The sequence below is a fragment of the Mauremys mutica genome, chromosome 2, assembly GCF_020497125.1.
Source record: "Mauremys mutica isolate MM-2020 ecotype Southern chromosome 2, ASM2049712v1, whole genome shotgun sequence".
Classification (NCBI taxonomy): domain Eukaryota; kingdom Metazoa; phylum Chordata; order Testudines; family Geoemydidae; genus Mauremys; species Mauremys mutica.
The window spans coordinates 247,851,682-247,867,963 of record NC_059073.1 but is presented as its reverse complement, the minus strand read 5'-3'; the positions used below and the strand labels follow the sequence as shown (position 1 = coordinate 247,867,963).

Sequence of the window (16,282 nt, the reverse complement as noted above, 5' to 3'; positions counted from 1 at the left end):
AGCTTGATTCTACAAGTATTATGGATAAGGATAGTGGAGTATCAACATCTGGGTTGTTAGTAATATCCCAGTAGAATTGTACTCTCCCATCTGTTTTCTCTTGCCCCACACCTGGATTGCAAGGTCTTTGGGGAAGGGATGACGATTGTTTTTTATACAATTCTTAACAGCATAGGATCCTAGTCCATAGGTTCTATATTTACTCAGTTGGCACTACAAATTTATTACTAATAGGGTGGTGATATTGCTATTCTTTATGCCCAACCACTCCATTACTTAAAAACCCCCAAAGTATATTAGAAAAACAAGGTGGGTGAGGTAGTTTTTTATTGGCTCAACTACTATTGGTGAGAGAGACCAGCTTTCAAGCTTACACAGAGCTCTTCTTCAGGACTGGGCAATGCACTCCAAGTAGCATAGCTAAATGCAAGGTGGAACACATTGTTTAAAGTAAGTAGTTAACACATATTCCAAGGGATCACTCAAGTTGAGGAGGCCTATTAGTACCTCTCCAGTTACAGTGAGGAAAGGGGTGATGGGAGGTTAAGTGGGTTATAGATTGTTGTAATAAGCCATATTCAGTTCATGAGTTTTAGCTGTCTAGCAAAGTTATGAATTTAAGCTCCCAGGCTCATCTTTTGAAGATGTCGTGCAGCTTTCCTTTGAGGAAGAGAAAAAGTCCTAGGATGACATGTAAGCAAGAGCTGTACTTAAAAAATCACAGCATCCTTGTGGCACATGGGAGGCAAGGCAGCCAGAAGTTTTTTTTGTTTCCCCTCCCCCCCTTAAATACAGAAGCAGTTTATGCTATGAAAGACTTTGGGAATGCCCCATATAAAGAGCTCTGGAAAACACCTGGAGGACTGGTTGCAAGTGACCCAGGAGAGATGGAAAGGTGCATCAAATCAAGGCTTATACTGTCTTCCAGATTGAGATTATCTTTTATGATTATCTTTTAGGCCTACTGTGTTTAGATCAGACCATAAGGAAAACATTTAAAATTGGCAGGTGTTTAAACAATGCTCAAATTGCAAAAAGTAAGTAAGTATCTGTGCACTTTCAGTCCTTATTAAAAAGGAAACACTGTTGTTTCACGGAGTTGAATCCTCCCTACCGAGTCTGCTGAAATATTAAAATAAAAAAAACCACCACAACACTAAGTGCTGACAGAGCAAGATATTCAGGCAGATATTCTGCAAAGCTCACTTTACAACTTTGACAAATGGAGGTTCTACAACCCACAAACAAAGCTACACCCTGAGCAGACCCACCGCAATAATGAAGTGAAAGAACAAGTCAGTTTAAAAAAATATTTATTACAAAATTATATAACACTTATGTACAGTACAAGGGTTAAAATCAGAAGCCTTGTCAAAACAAACTTCAAAAACAGTTAAAAGATTCTAGTGCAAAGTAGTTAAATACAAAAGAGGCTCCTTGTGGAGTGCTGATCTGGTATGCGTATTGATATCCACCTATGGCACTGAGTGTGTTTTGAATAGAGAGGTGGTACTAAAGACTCACTTAGCATTAGGAAGTTGCCCTATAATTCAATATAGGCTTAAAGATAATGCTGTTCAGAATACTTCCACCTGCAAGTATTAGTAACATTATTCACAGCAGCATAAAAGCGTACGTGATGTTTTTAAACTAAAGGCACTCATCTCCAGGGAAGGGACATGTGGTTATATATTACAAAAGTACTAAAGAGCATGAGAGCACAGGTCATGCTCAGGCATTAATGAGCCTAGAGAAAGAGCCAAAATTTATGTTTACTTGAAATGAGAGACTGTCTAGGTGCACTTCATGACCTTGTCTAGCATTCAAGATCTATAAGCTACTGAAGCACTGTGACACAGCGAAGATGACCTTTTTCATCCCTATATTTTTTAAGATTAAAGATATTTGATTCTAAAGAGTTAATAAGGAAGAAAAATTTATGTGGTCAGCCCATTTTATAATTTGTTTAAATCATCAGATCATCTTCGGAAATTCCAGATCATGCAAGGTGATAAACTAAATTATTCACCAACTTTTATGCAGTGCATTAAATCATTTTGCTCAGTAGTTAAACTTAAGTAGTTTCAGTGCTAAGTTTTTCTAAAAAACACACAGTTTCTATAAAAACAAATTAAACATTTGTAAGAATCTACAAGTTCTCAAGGTCAACATGAGAGTCTACACCAAAAGAGCTACAAAAACATTAAACATCTTTTGAAGGTGGAACATTCTCTGAAATGTTACTACACACATGGACTAAAGCTATACTAATGGAATAAAAAACTATACAGTACAGTTATAGACAGTACCAGTTAAAACTCACTCTGCTGAATAAGGTAGTATAACAGTCTACTATTGCTTGGATTAAGAATTAACTCAAATCTGATGTCCACAGCAAGAACGTTTAGTGGCTCTCTCTATTTCTAGCCAAGATGATCTGCATTACAAAACCAACACACAACTGAGCATGGATACTAGTTGTTCATGTGAAGTACTGGATTCTCCATAGGTGGGCTCCTTTGAAAAATCCAAGCCATATGTTTGGCACAGCTCTTACAGTTCAAAGATGTGGACTACATGCATCATTATGTTTGTCACAGTCACATGCATCCCCAAGATACAGACACAGCCTTCTCCAAGTTACCTTGAACACAACTTGCTGGTTTTTAAAAACAAACAAAAAACAATTCCTGAAAATGACACCAATCTTCTACCCATTCAGGGCAAGAAATAAAAATTATCTAAGCAAGCTATTTTTGGAATAAAAGTTGTTTAACATTTACCATTGGGAAGTACAGGGAGAAAAATGGGACTTTCTAATGTCATAAGATACTTAGCCATGTGTGGGTCAGCCAACCTGCCACACCTTAAAGGTTCCTATCCTGCTGCTGCCCGGTCATGTTAAAGTGGATCTGAATAGGACGATATTGTACACCGGTATACGAACCTAACTGCAGAGTTCTGTAACATGGTGACGCTCTAAGTGACTGTTCTGGGAGAAAAATAGGTACCCAAGTGTCAGCATTTAGAGGTTCAAGAGTAAACATGGTTCAGAAACTGTATACATCTATTACATCAAGTCTCAGATCATGTACCTGAAAAACTGAAGTATTAATCTGAACTTTTTATATGCCTTTTTTGGTAAGGGTAACATTGAAAGATATACACATCTTTAGGTTCGCTTTGTACTGAACTGCATAGGTCAAATCATGCAGTCTAGACAGGGCTGGCCTTAGGGAAAATGGCACCCTGGGCCAACTTGTATTTTGGTGCCTCTGGCCCCTACTGCCTCCCCATTCATTCCCCCATTGTCCTGGCCCCCACTGCCTTCCTGGGCTCCCCATTGCCCCTGCTGCCTCCCCTCACAATGCCCTGAGCTCCTTTCTGCAGACTTGCACCCCAGGCCCACCCTGCTCCTTTTGGGGTGACCAGATAGCATGTATGGAAAAAAAAAGTCAGGACCAAGTGTGTGTGTGGGGGGGGTAATAAGTGCCTATATAAAAGAAAAATCCCCAAATATTGGGATTGTCCCTATAAAATCAGGGACATCTGGTCACCCTAGCTCCTTGCCTCTTGACCACAGCAGCTGGAGAGTGGTGGCTGCTGGTTAGGTGCCCAGGTCAGAAGGCAATGCCAACACCAGTGGCAACGCAGAAGTAAAGGTGGGACGGTATAATATTGCCACCCTTACTTCTGTGCTGCTGCTGGCAGCGCTGCCTTCAGAGCTGGGTGGTCGGAGAGCAGCAGCTGCTGACCAGCAGACCAGAGGTGCTGGGGCTATGAACTGCCCAGCCGAGAGGTGCTGGGGCTCAGCGGTAGCAAGCTCTGGAACAAATTAAGCACTGATGGTGCCCCTTTGACCACGGAGCCCAGGGCAGGCGCCCATGTTGCCCACCCGTAACGCCAGCCCTGGTCTAGACTATAACCTCCAGCATGATCTTTCCTTCCCTTATTCCAACAGACTGACAGTCCTCCTATTCCAGGACCTGTTGGAAGGAACTGTAGAGTAATGCCCTCAAGCATTAGTTTGATTCCCTTCTATCAGGACTGTCTTCATACAACTTGACACTTCTTTCACATGGCTGCACTTTGCCTCACTGAGTTTTTTGGTTTACTTGGGATACACCAATCATCTGCCTCTGTAGCCATTTGATAACGCTTAAAGGCAGACTTGTTGAACACAGGGAGCTTTTCTATTGATTCTGTTGAAAGAGCCTAAAAACAACAAAAAAACAAACACAGGAATTACTTATTCAACAATCTCTTTTAGGTCACCATTCCACGACAATAAGAGTTCTAAATATACCATCAAAAAAAAAAAAGCAATATAGATGTAACAAGTTTTAGAGACCTGAGCCACTGATACTACAGTTACACAGAAAACCACGTGCTTTGATTAATAGTCAGGTGAGCATTAGTCTTTTGCATCTGTAATAGGCCACAGCAGTGTGCTCTGTTGTGCTTATGTTTGCCATGGAGAGTTTGGACAGGAGAAAGATGTGCTGTCATTAAGTTTCAAGTCATGTTGTGGTCAGATTTTACAGGCCATGAACCTATTTGTGTTCTGCATGATATGACTTCTTTGGGGGTGATTTACAATCAAGATAATCCCGGATATAGCAGGGATATAGCCCAAAGAGGCGTTTGTATGTCTCACCCCATTTTACAGATATAATATGATTCTATGATGAAGAGACAGGTTGGGATGGTATTAATAAAAAGTTACTGTGAAGTGAAAAACACACACATACATATAAATATAAAACATATACACATACACACACCCCATTTTATAGCTTGTGCTTAGATACTTAAAATACAGTTAAGTTTTGTATTGCAGTCAACGCAAGTATCTCTCAGTAGTAGATGCAAAAAGATTGCTAAAAACCTTTGTTTTTATAGTTACCTGCAGAAACCTGTGTATGTAGTAGACTGGACCCTTATTTAACGAAGAATCTGACATAATTTGAAGTATTTATCTTACCCAGAATTCAGCATCTGTACAATAGTTGTTGAACAGATAAGTTACTGGTAACAACTATTTATATTTCCTTATAAGGCTGGACATCTCACTGCTGAAAACAATGATCAGTGAAGATTGAAGATCTGCTACTTGAATCTTTGTACTTTTGTGCCTCAATTCTAACCAGCACTCCTAGCCCATAAGTTTCTACTTAACAACTGTGGGGGGGGGGGTCAGGGGGAGAAGAGACCTCAAATACCAGTGTAAATTGAACCAGCTGAAAACTACTGCAATTTCTATTTACCCTACAAACTTGCCCTCAGCTCTGAAAATCAAGCTGAGTAATTTCTAGCTCACCAGCAAGAGAGAGTCTGCAGGCCAAGTTAGGCCTTCAGTCACTCTTACGTAGAACCGCACTTTAATGTCAATTAAGTGGGATAAGTGTACCTATCAGCAATCAGCAATATTACTTTCATGTAACAAAAGCACATACCTTCAGGTAGATAACAGCATCTGTTCCATAACCTGGTACAGAATATAGATTCAAGTCTCCTTGAAAGTATTTGGCATATAGACGAGAAATTGGCAAGCCATACCCAAAACCAGCCTAGAAATAAGTAAAGTACAATACATCAAAATGTCTTCCATTTCCAGAGAGCATGACGACTGTTCCAGGGAGACAGTTTAGGTCCCTAAACATCTCCATTACTGCAGAGCTTCTCTCCCTCCCCGCAAAAAAAATGTTAACGAGTCTCATTTAGAACACTGGAACTTTATGAAAAAAATTACTCATCCTCAATCATAAAACATGCTGAAAGATCTTTCAAGTCTTCAATTGGGGAATTATATATTTTACACCTCTCACTTTTACATTTTGTATTTAAGTTTCCCCAGCCATCCCTTCTCTTTTTAACCTGAATGAGGCAGAAGCAGAGAGATGGAAAGATGGCAAAGGAACTTGTGTTCTAAGCTTGTCCCCTAAAGGGCCCAAATTTGGGGTAGGAATGTTAAGAGTGCAAGTGAGGGAAGAGAACCAAGATACAGAATGGCTGGCTATGTAGCTTCAGAGAAAAAGTGAAGGGAACCCTTGCAATGGCCTCTACTCTGTTCCGCCTGGCAGCAAACTGTTGGCTCAGCTGTTGTCAACAAAACCCATCAGGATATTATTATGGGGAGGAATGAGGATAGGGAGCAGAGATCACTGAAATATTGCTCCTTCCTTCAAGCTGAGGCTCTTGAAAGGAGAGGGATTCTGGCATAGAGATGTCCACAGGTTGTTAGACAACCAACTTGTCTCAAGCATTGCTGGGAGAAGCTAACATTCTTAAAACAAACATAGCCCAATTTGAACAGGATTCCTAAAGGCTATTAACATAGGATTGGGGCACAAGAAGGGAGCAGAAGCCACTGAAAGACTGCCCCCTGTAACATGTAGTTGCTTTGTCCACCATTTTTGCACCAAATAGAGGTCATTCTTCACTTTAGATTTTATTTTATTATTTTTTCCTCCCTAATGTGCAAGAAGAGAGGGTTTTGGGTTTGTTTTTTTTTTAAATGGAAAGGGCATGAGACATTAAAAAGCTGCCTAAAGTGGAGATCAGAGATACTTTTAAAGGTACAAATGAAGAAAAATGCTGAAGCCTTAGAATGCCACTGGTCCCGTTCCAACAAAGCATGTATTTTTTATTGTGACGTTCAATTCGCCTGTGACTATCTTACAAAGCAATGAGACTGAGGCGATTCCAAGTACTTTACTCTATCTTGCAGTGTTCCTTTATAAAATTACTATAGATTTCAGATCTTACCAAAGGAGCATTACGAGAGTCATCCATCACTGGTCTCGGTGCTGTGGAATACATGTAGCTAAACAGGAGATTGATTTTCCTCAATGGAACACCACCTCCTGTGTCAGATATCTGATTAAAAAAATTAGTCAAATATAAGTCTGTTCTAGAAATAGCATTGAACATTAGCACCTGAACCCATCCACCAGTAACCCATCAGTTATTCCTGATCAGATACCACAAAAGCTTAGATTTCTGATAAATAATCTGTCTAATGTAATCTACAGCTGAAGACACTATAGTACAGTGGTCCCCAACCTTTTTGTGGCCAGTAGCACATTCGTGTTTTCAGAAGAGTGTGGCGGGCGCCAACAATTTTTCAAGGCTTATTTTGTATTTGTACATTAAATATTACGAAAAACATATTTAATGTACATAATATATGAATCCATAAGATAAAAAGGGTAATATATTTATTATTCTTACTTTAACATAGAACTCCGGGGCTGCAGGCTTCATTCTGTCCCCGGCAGGCGTGGGGCCGCGGTTTCTCTCTGGCTTAAGTCGCGGCCCCGTGCCTGCTGGGGACAGAGAACACCGGCGCCTGCAGCCCTGGAGAAGCCGGAGAGAAGCTGCAGCCCTGCACCTGCCAGGGACAGAGAACGCCAGTGCCCGCAGCCTGGAGTTCTCTGTTCCCAGCAGGCACGGGGCCGCGGTTTCTCTCCAGCTTAAGCCGCGGCCCTGTGCCTGCCGGGGACCAAGAACACCGGCGCCCGCATCCTGCGGCCCAGAGTTCTGTCCCCGGCAGGCATAGGGCTGCGGCTTCTATCCCCTGCTGGGCACTAGGCAGGGGCACATAAATGCCCTGGTGGGCGCCATGGCACCCACGGGCACCGCGTTGGGGACCACTGCTATAGTAGATATTAACTTTGTCCTACAGTTAGAAAATCTTGCTGACTTATATTGCTATTTGTTGTGGAATATTCAGTCTTTATTTCATTTATGGGCTATTGCAGTCAAGTAATAATAGATTACCTTAATTGTCAGGTCTTCATTTCCTAGAACGACAGTCACTTTAACTGGAGAAAGGGAAGAATTGTTCTCCTGATGTTCAACTGTTGCCCTCATGGCATTCTATGGAAATTAAGGTAATCACCATCATCAGAAGAGTTTGGCTCAATTAACTGTACGTTACTATTGCAGCACCACAGATAGTACATTCTGGTGTGGTTCTGTCCTCCCTCCACCTCCCTCTTCCAAGTGCATACCAGGTCTTTGTTAGAAAGAGCTGACTACATTCTCCCCCCCCCCCACTCCCCAATTGATTGGTCTTTGGGGAACGTTCTTAGCAATTTAGTATAGTGGGACTGAAGGAAAAACTTGCAACTGAAGTGACTCCCAAAGATATTTTATTTGGGGTTGAATTATTGGAAAGGGCACTTCAATATACATATCAGAAATTAAGCTGTACCTGCCCAACATGAAGATTAGACGTTATAAATTTAAAAAGGAAAGCTGTAGTCAGATTCTAAGAGAACATGCCCAGGTCACTGTGGAGTCCTGGGTGCTTTACCTCAAACAAGCCACACAGCACCTCTTCAATCCCATTACCTCTTGGTCTATTTTTGTTGCCACCACATTCTCTTTTCTTTCAAGAGCACACATACACTATATTCCCTACCTCACAAATATTGGGATTTTATTTATTCCTCACCAATCTTGTATTTGACATTAACTAACATGTTTAGACAGGGATGCATGCTCCTTTGATGTTTCCCATTCCTCTCTCTCTGCATATCCTTCTGTGCATCACAAGTTTGACAGATACCATAAGGCCCTTCTTTCTTCACTGACAGAAAGGACTCCGGAATACATAAGACTAAGCTCAATAAAGGGAAGAATATCCCCCTCCACCACACAACCCCCCCTTTTCCAACACTCCACTACATCTGAATCCCAAGTCATTCCTATCTGCTGCCACCTACCATTCCTCTAGTTACCAGAGCTATAGTTCCTCTATGGGCTGTATCTCCCTCATGATCTTAGGCAAGACAAAACTAAAAACAGAAGTGGTTAAAGACTGAAATACATTAGTTCACGCTCACAGAACTGGGCAATGGCATGCTCATAACAGAAATGTGGGTTTACAAACCTTGAAGAGCTCAAACAGTATATGGAAGAGGTGGGAAGGAACATAAACAATGTGAATGGGTTGTCCTGGCACTCTTCCTAGAGGGGGGAAAAAAGAAACATTTCCCCCATTTTAAGGCTTTTCTTGTGTTGCTTTTGCTTCCCAAATCAGTTCTACTATAAGCAACTGATGTCATGCTATAGTAAATAAGGAAATGAGTGGAAGAGTTTTATCCCCGCCCCAGAGCACATCATATACAATGTATTATTTCATGAACACCACTGAGTTGTTTTCAAGTGACTTTGCACATCATTCAGTTTTTAGCATTCCTATGGAGTGGGCAAGAATTAATCGCCCAGAATCAGACACACGCAGAGAGTGTGGATGAAAACTCAGCAGTTCCTGGATTCTAGTCCTGCATCCACTTTCTAAGTGTAAAGAGAGCTTTATTCCTTGCCATCATATGCCAGTGCTTGTGCTTTTTAATATAGGGGCAGGTCAAGTATGTTCTCTGCAGGATTTGCAAGAACCACACCTCAAAATAGAATGTTCATATTTGAGAGTCAGAAAGCCAATGAGAACCAAAATGCAGAGATCAGTTGTTGAAATCCAACAACTGATGTGAAAAAGGCAACTTGGAAGAGCTTGAAGTGGAAGGGAGCAAACATGAGATTAGGCAACTGGTAAACAAGCTTCAAGAGGAAGCCATGTACCGACTACTCTGACAAAAGCATTAAGGAGAGATTGAGTGAAAGGGTCTCCTTCTAAGAGCTAGAGAAGTCAATTAGGCTATTGATAAAGAAGTCTGCAAATAAGAGATTAAGCCATTATCTTACCATTCACTTGAATAAGACTTAATTCTGGAGAAGCTAAGTAATACTGGTCACAGAGTCTCCGGGAACTTTCAAAAGCATCTGCAATATTTTTTAAAATTTTACAAAAGTAAGTGTATGCAGTAGTAAAGCAAAACGATGTTATAATATAGCAATTTATTTTCTTTGGCAACATATCACTTCATACTACATTCATATCTGTTATGTTGTAAATGTAAACATGCATGTTTTTAACATTAATATTTATAATAGATATGCATCATGTGATGAATGTAGTAAGAATTAAGACTAAATATGCAAGTTTAGCAGCATTGCTAGGTTTTACAGCATAATTTGAGAGTTTTGTAGAACAGATGCCTAGAGAGTGAAAGAAGTTTGCCACCACACAGAGCTGGTGTTGATTTGCCATGGACTGCTCCCACCTTATCTACCACTCTAATACTTGATCAATTAGGTCTTAAATTACTTCTAGATGGATTCTTCTGCTATTTTGCACCCTCTTTAAAACCAGGAGATCAACTAGTCTATAGCTGATATAACTGTCAGGCACTTAAAATAAGTCATTTTCAGCACCCCACATAAGTATATCTTTTGTCTGCATGTCAAACTACTTGCAAACAGTTAGTGCTAACCATGAAGAGAGAGCCTATTGATTTAACAGTGTACATACCATTCACCACTCCCACCACATCACAGCATGGATCAATGCTCCCAATGTGCTGTTGGTGACCCGAGTTGGTATTGTCATCAAAAAGAAGTGCTGTTTAAGATAAACCAATATTACATTTCATTTCAGGTAAGCAACAAAATTATGAAAAAAGTCAGTTCAGATTCATGTACTCTGATCAGGAAAAGATTCCTTTTTTTTTTTTTTTTTTTTGCAAGTAATAATTTGAGATACTGGAGATTTTTTTTCCCCAAGCCTTCCTCCCCCAACCCCCCCCCAAAAAAAATCCAGTGGGAAAAATAGTCTAGATTTTCAAGAGTCAAGGATAGGGAGGGTTTGGTGCCCAGAGAACTACTGCTTATTTCAAAGACACAAACTATACTGATTTTTTTTTTTTACTGGTGGATCAACATCTGAAACAGGGGTTCTCACAACAAATTTTTTGATAGTCTCAGTGCGGCCACCAACTCTTGCTGGTGGCCACTTTGACAATTTTTCGTAAAATAATTAATTAACTTGGGGGGGAAGGGGAGAAATAAATATGCACGTATACATGTCCAAATCATTTTAATTTATTTATGTAAAGGTTTTCTTTACAGCCTCAATAATAATGTACAGTTGTCTCTATTCTTTACTGGACCTAAACAGAATAGAAACACAAATAAAGGTGCTTTGCACATTCTTGTCTTTGTTATTTCTATTGCTTATTGGTTGCCTTTAAAAGAGACTTGCTAGCTAGTAAGTCTGCTGCTGTGAAAAGTAATTGAATGTTTGTTAATATCAATTTTCACAGCAGACTTACCCAGCCCTGGCAAGCCAGGGAACATATTGAGCCCTGGATGGGGAGATGGAAAGGGAAACAGTGGGGACCAGTGGGGATAGATGGGGGGCCAAGGAGGCAGTGGGGTGGTAAGCCAAGGGCTGGCACTCACAGCTGGGGTCCAGGGCTGGAACCTGAAGCCCAGTGACAGGAGGCTGCCACCGCCACCCCAGGGTGGAAGTCTGAGTGTCACCACTCCTGGGAAGGTGGGGAACTCAGTAGCTGCCTGCTCATCTGGCATTTGTGGCTCCAGAGTGGGGCAGGACCCAAGTTTAGCTGGTGGCCCTGGCGCAGGGGCCACTGCTCTGCTCCCCACCCCCAGTTACTGCCCAGGAGGTTGTGGCCACAAGAAAAGCCCATAGTGGCCACATGAGAGAAATGCTGAAAAGTTTATTCATAGGTGAGGATATCACTAGATTTCCACACAAGCCTTTTCATTAGTTTAGAGTTAACATTGAAGTTTCAAATTAAGATAACTTATATAAATATTCTGGTATTCTTGTAGCTCATATCTGCAGTTAAAAAATACTAAAACACTAGTGACATATGAAGTCACCTGAGACACTCCTCTAACAGTCATAAGAAACTTTTACTTTAACATGTTCCACAACATGTACAACACTTTTCCCTTGAGAAAATGTAAAGACTTACTGTGTTGGTTTATTAGCATCCGGATGGATATACGATTCATGTAAAATCGATCCAAGAAGTATTGAATATTTTGATTGGTGACTAGGTCCACTCTAAAGGTGTCTTGGTATTCAATTACTCCTTGCGCCATTATAGGAACAACATCATGGTGTCTATTTCGGACTATAACAAGTGTATCTATAAAGCTAGATAATCACAAGACACATTCAGATAAATATTAAGACTGCACGTGGGTAAGTTTCAAACAAGAAATTCTCTGTAGAGAGAATTTGTAGGGTGCAAAGAAACCCTAATTTAGTCAAAGTGCTTATATAAAAAAAAATTATAACAAGTGCAATTGTGTTTTAAAGGCAACCTCACAGCATAACCCTCAAAGGAAGGACCTCATCACTAACCTAAACAGAAAATCTCACTTTCCAAATACAGGGCCTGATTCACCAATGCATTACTTCAGTTTTACATCAGAATAACTGGATGGTGAATCAGGCTCATAAAAAGTCAGTTCTCTCTGATGATTTTCACTTTGAAGGGCTTGTTTACACAAGCGACACAGCTGTGCCACTGCGGCACTTCAGTGTAGATACTACCTATGCTGATGGGAGGGATTCTCCTATAGCGTAGGTAATCCACCTCCCTGGGAAGCCGTAGCTAGGTTGATGGAAGAATTCTACACCAAGTGTTAGGGTTAGTATACCTATGTTTCTCTGGACATGGATTTTTCACACTTTGAGAGATCTAGCTATACCGATGTAAATTCCTAGTGTAGACCAGGCCAAAGTCATTCTTTTCCCAGGGGCAGATAAATAAACTTCTGGCTAAGGTCGAGCGGCAAGCGAAATTGATTGACTTTGCCAAAAGCACTTACAATCCACATGCAAACACTCTCTCTCTCTCTCCACCTGTCTAAGGTTTTCCCATGTCTAGCCACTTCCTATGTCTTAATCATATACACAATATTTTCTTTTGAGGGGGCTTTTTGGCCTGTAGGTGAAATGAAAGAATACACTGGAATATTAGTAATATCAAATGTCTAGGTCTATTTGTTCATCAGAACCTGAGTTGAATTAAAACCAAACCAAACCAAAATCAGCACTCCAACCTGCAATAGAACTTAAACAAAAATACTCTGGGACATCCGATTTCAGTTAAAGTTTTTTCCCCCTCTCATACAAGTTAAAAATATTATTATACTTGTTGGCCCTGAAAACAAGATCTGTTAAGATATCAAAATTTGTCAGCTTTATTGCATTGGCTTGGTCAGTTTCAACATGTCACATTCATTTAAAAAACTGCTGTAAGCCAATGTATTGCAACATGGTTAGCACTTAATATACCTTGTACTGAAACAAGTCCAGTCTCTAGGTCTTTCAGCTATGCTGGTAACCCAGCATAGTCAGTCATTGTAAGCTGAATGTGTTACAGAAAGGAAGATGAAAAATGAAATGCTTACTCAGATAAAACCCTGTGGTCCTCTGGGTTTTTTTGATGGAACTCAACTAGCTCCATTAGACTCTGAATGTACCTAGAAAAACATTGTCCACAAACAAACAAAAAAAAATCAAAAGGCTGCTTATTTAACTGTTTGTTAAAAATGTTAAAGTAGCAGAAAAAGTTCTCCTCCCCAAAAAATTACAATTGAACAAGTTAATAAGTTGCCATAGCTCTAAGATTCTACTCAAAATTAACTTTTGCATAGTTCCATGCTTATAGTCAACCCTCCCCACCCTGATGCCAGCCAGCCATACAAACTACATAAAATCTGAAAGTGAAGCAGTGTTTGTTTTGGCTCATCCACTGCCTACAGTAAGATTATGCAGGCTAAATTTCACAGTGTCAAAGAGTGGAATTAAATATCTGCAACTGAAAGTCTGTTAATAATTTTGTTGATGTGAGAGCCAGAATAGGATCCACTTCACTCTCCTATTGTTGTGCTAATTCTAGAGAGCTGAAAGAATTCAAAAAACCAACTTATTTTTGTCAAAGAGACTTGATTAGTTTGATTGTGTAGTCAAGTCATTTGATTAAAAAAGTGCCAGTTTGAACATTTTACAAGTTCATAATATCATTTTATTATTATTACTTGTAATATTTTTCACTACTGTCTGGTTTGTACACCAAGGCATTAGTAATGACAGATTTTCTTGGCTTTATTTAAGTTAAACACAGGAATAGTGGTTGAACAGTCTAAAATCTTCCACACTGTATTTTGTCTCAATGCTCCCTTTGACAAACTGGTACCAAAAAAAGAGCTAGCAAAAGGACCTAGAGACTTACTATATATTACCTTAGGCTACTTTAATGTAGAAATATGCAGGTGGTCAGGATTTCATTTATTGTGCTTAAGAGTCTACATGTTATTAAAGACATCTTGTGCAGTGTTGTAAAAACAAGTTATGGCTGTTTACAATTCTGTTGATAAGAATGGGACTGTGTTTTCCAGGATGTTTAAGAGATTATACAGATTCATGAATGAGTAAAGTCATATCTGAAGTTCCTTTCATCTTACTTCATTGCCCTCTAACCATATACTTTGCTATTGTCTTCTCTTACTCCAAGGATATCTAGTATAGAGTTGTCACCTCTATCATATTCTGTACTGAGCACTTAAACAAAATCCTTTGCACTTACCAGCTTTTTACCATCTGTACTGATGGAGTGCTCAGTAACTGATCAGGAAGCAGGTCAATTTCTCTCAGGATATTTGCTAGCCTCACAGAAAGTTCTTGCCTCAAAAATGCAAAAGAGGTTCTTTCACATCCATTACTTGAACCTATAAAATAAGAACAGTTAAGTATTTTTTAAAATGTATTTACAAGTGTGAGCAGGTTTCTTTTAGACTTCCTCAAATCCCAGCATTACATTATTACAAGAGCATAAATATGTAACAACCTAAGAAGGATGCTATATTAGCTATTTCTTCTGCACATATACCAACAACTCTTTACTCTAGATGTTTTCTAGATGACTGCAGTGGATACCTATTTCAGCAAGAAACAGACATCTGTAGAATGACATCTAGTTAAAGACACATTTTGCATTTCAAGTTCAAGCAAGGGGATTCCCTCTTCATTACCTATGGGAGCCAAGGTAGCCTACATAAACAGTGTACTCTTACAGGTGGTCTGCCAACTACTCCCCCCCGGTAAATCTGAACACATCACTGGAATGTGATTTATCACCTTTAGTAGCTTTGAAAATCAGATCTGGAGAACAAGGCATTCGTATTGTGACTGGTACATAAAAATCACACTTGTTCTGTTCACATGCACTACAGTTTAACACATACAAACGGTTGAGCTATTTAAGGTGATCCCCATCAACAATATTAAGGTACAAGATACATTTCTGCATATTTTGGGATTCAACGTTAATTGACACAGCTTCACTGCACACTTGCCAGCAGCTCAGGCTTCCGGTTACTACCCCAGTCAGCCGGAGAACAGCACCTCGGAGGGAGCAGCACTCCCGTGGCGTCGGGCAAGGTCAGCAGCAAGACATACGATCAAATTCCTGATCTGAGACTCATTCATTCGTTGTACTAACGGATTTGCACAGCGGTAAATAGCTGCTGCCAAACTGCTCGGCTTTGCTGACTTCCAACCTTGTGGAGCAGCCGGGGGGGGTCCAGCCCCCCCCCCGCTGTTTATAATGGGAACATCTCGGATGCTCGCTACGAGAGCGGCGTCCCAGACCCACGGCAGAGGAGCGCGGCCCCCCCCGCAATCCCTAGCCAGGGTCTGGGGCACAGGCGGGGCAGGGGCTTCCAGAAGCCCCGCGGCTCTAGACCGGGGACGGGGGCACCTGAGCCTGACACAGCCCAGGAAGGAGCCGGCCGGTGGCAGCGCGCTGGAGCCAGTCACGGGCCAGGGTCCCCGCCGGCCGCGCAGAGTCTGAGGCGGGCAGGAGAGCTGCCCCCGCCCGCGCGCGCTCCCCGGCCCGTACCGAAGTCCAGGAACTGTTGGATGGAGAGCGGGGAGGGCGAGTAGCGGGAGAAGCGCTCCACCTCGCGCGGCGCGCGCCCGCTGACCCCGCCCGCCGCCAGAGGGGCGGCGCTGCGCAGGGCGATCCGCGCGGCTCTCATCGCCGCGCGCGGCAGGTGCGGTGATGGGACTGGCTCTCGGGTACTCGCTCGCGCCGCTCTAGCTCTTCGACTCCTGAAGCTGCCTCTCACGTGCGGCGCTATTTACCGCCCACAGACCGACCTCCCGCGGGGCGGGGCCACGGCAGGGGGCGGGGCTCCAGACAAACCGCGCCCAGCAGAACCTTCCGTGGGCCGGGACGAGACAGGCCAAGCATTCTGGCCAGTACCATTGTCCGGCAGCGTAGGGGTGTGTGTGCTATCCTTCACCCCAAGAGAGCCCAGCGGGCGCCGCGGAGAGCGTCCAGGGAAGAAGGAACAGGGGTGGCGGGGGCGGCTTGCAGGGGGGCGTAGG

At 41.8% G+C, this 16,282-nt stretch overlaps 1 protein-coding gene across 1 annotated transcript; it reads right to left on the bottom strand.

Annotated features, from left to right (window-relative positions):
• Positions 1-1,302: 1,302 nt before the first annotated feature.
• Positions 1,303-16,082, bottom strand: PDK4 (pyruvate dehydrogenase kinase 4). Its single transcript, XM_045007367.1, has 11 exons — positions 15,792-16,082; positions 14,478-14,619; positions 13,300-13,371; positions 11,850-12,034; positions 10,382-10,471; positions 9,715-9,792; positions 8,900-8,976; positions 7,783-7,881; positions 6,769-6,879; positions 5,457-5,570; positions 1,303-4,215 (listed from the first exon to the last, which is right to left on the bottom strand). The coding sequence occupies exons 1-11, from the start codon at positions 15,928-15,930 to the stop codon at positions 4,075-4,077; spliced, it is 1,248 nt and encodes a 415-aa protein (XP_044863302.1). The 5' UTR covers positions 15,931-16,082; the 3' UTR covers positions 1,303-4,074.
• Between the last annotated feature and the right edge of the window lie 200 nt (positions 16,083-16,282).

What these genes read in the sequence shown, in the direction of transcription:
- PDK4 (XM_045007367.1), bottom strand. Translation starts at nt 15,930, where the DNA reads ATGAGAGCCGCGCGGATCGCCCTGCGCAGCGCCGCCCCTCTGGCGGCG. An exon ending in GTACAGATGGTAAAAAGCTG is followed by an intron (nt 13,372 to 14,477) that starts GTAAGTGCAAAG and finishes ATGTTTTTCTAG; the next exon opens with GTACATTCAGAGTCTAATGG. An exon ending in ATGCTGTTATCTACCTGAAG is followed by an intron (nt 4,216 to 5,456) that starts GTATGTGCTTTT and finishes TGTTGTTTTTAG; the next exon opens with GCTCTTTCAACAGAATCAAT.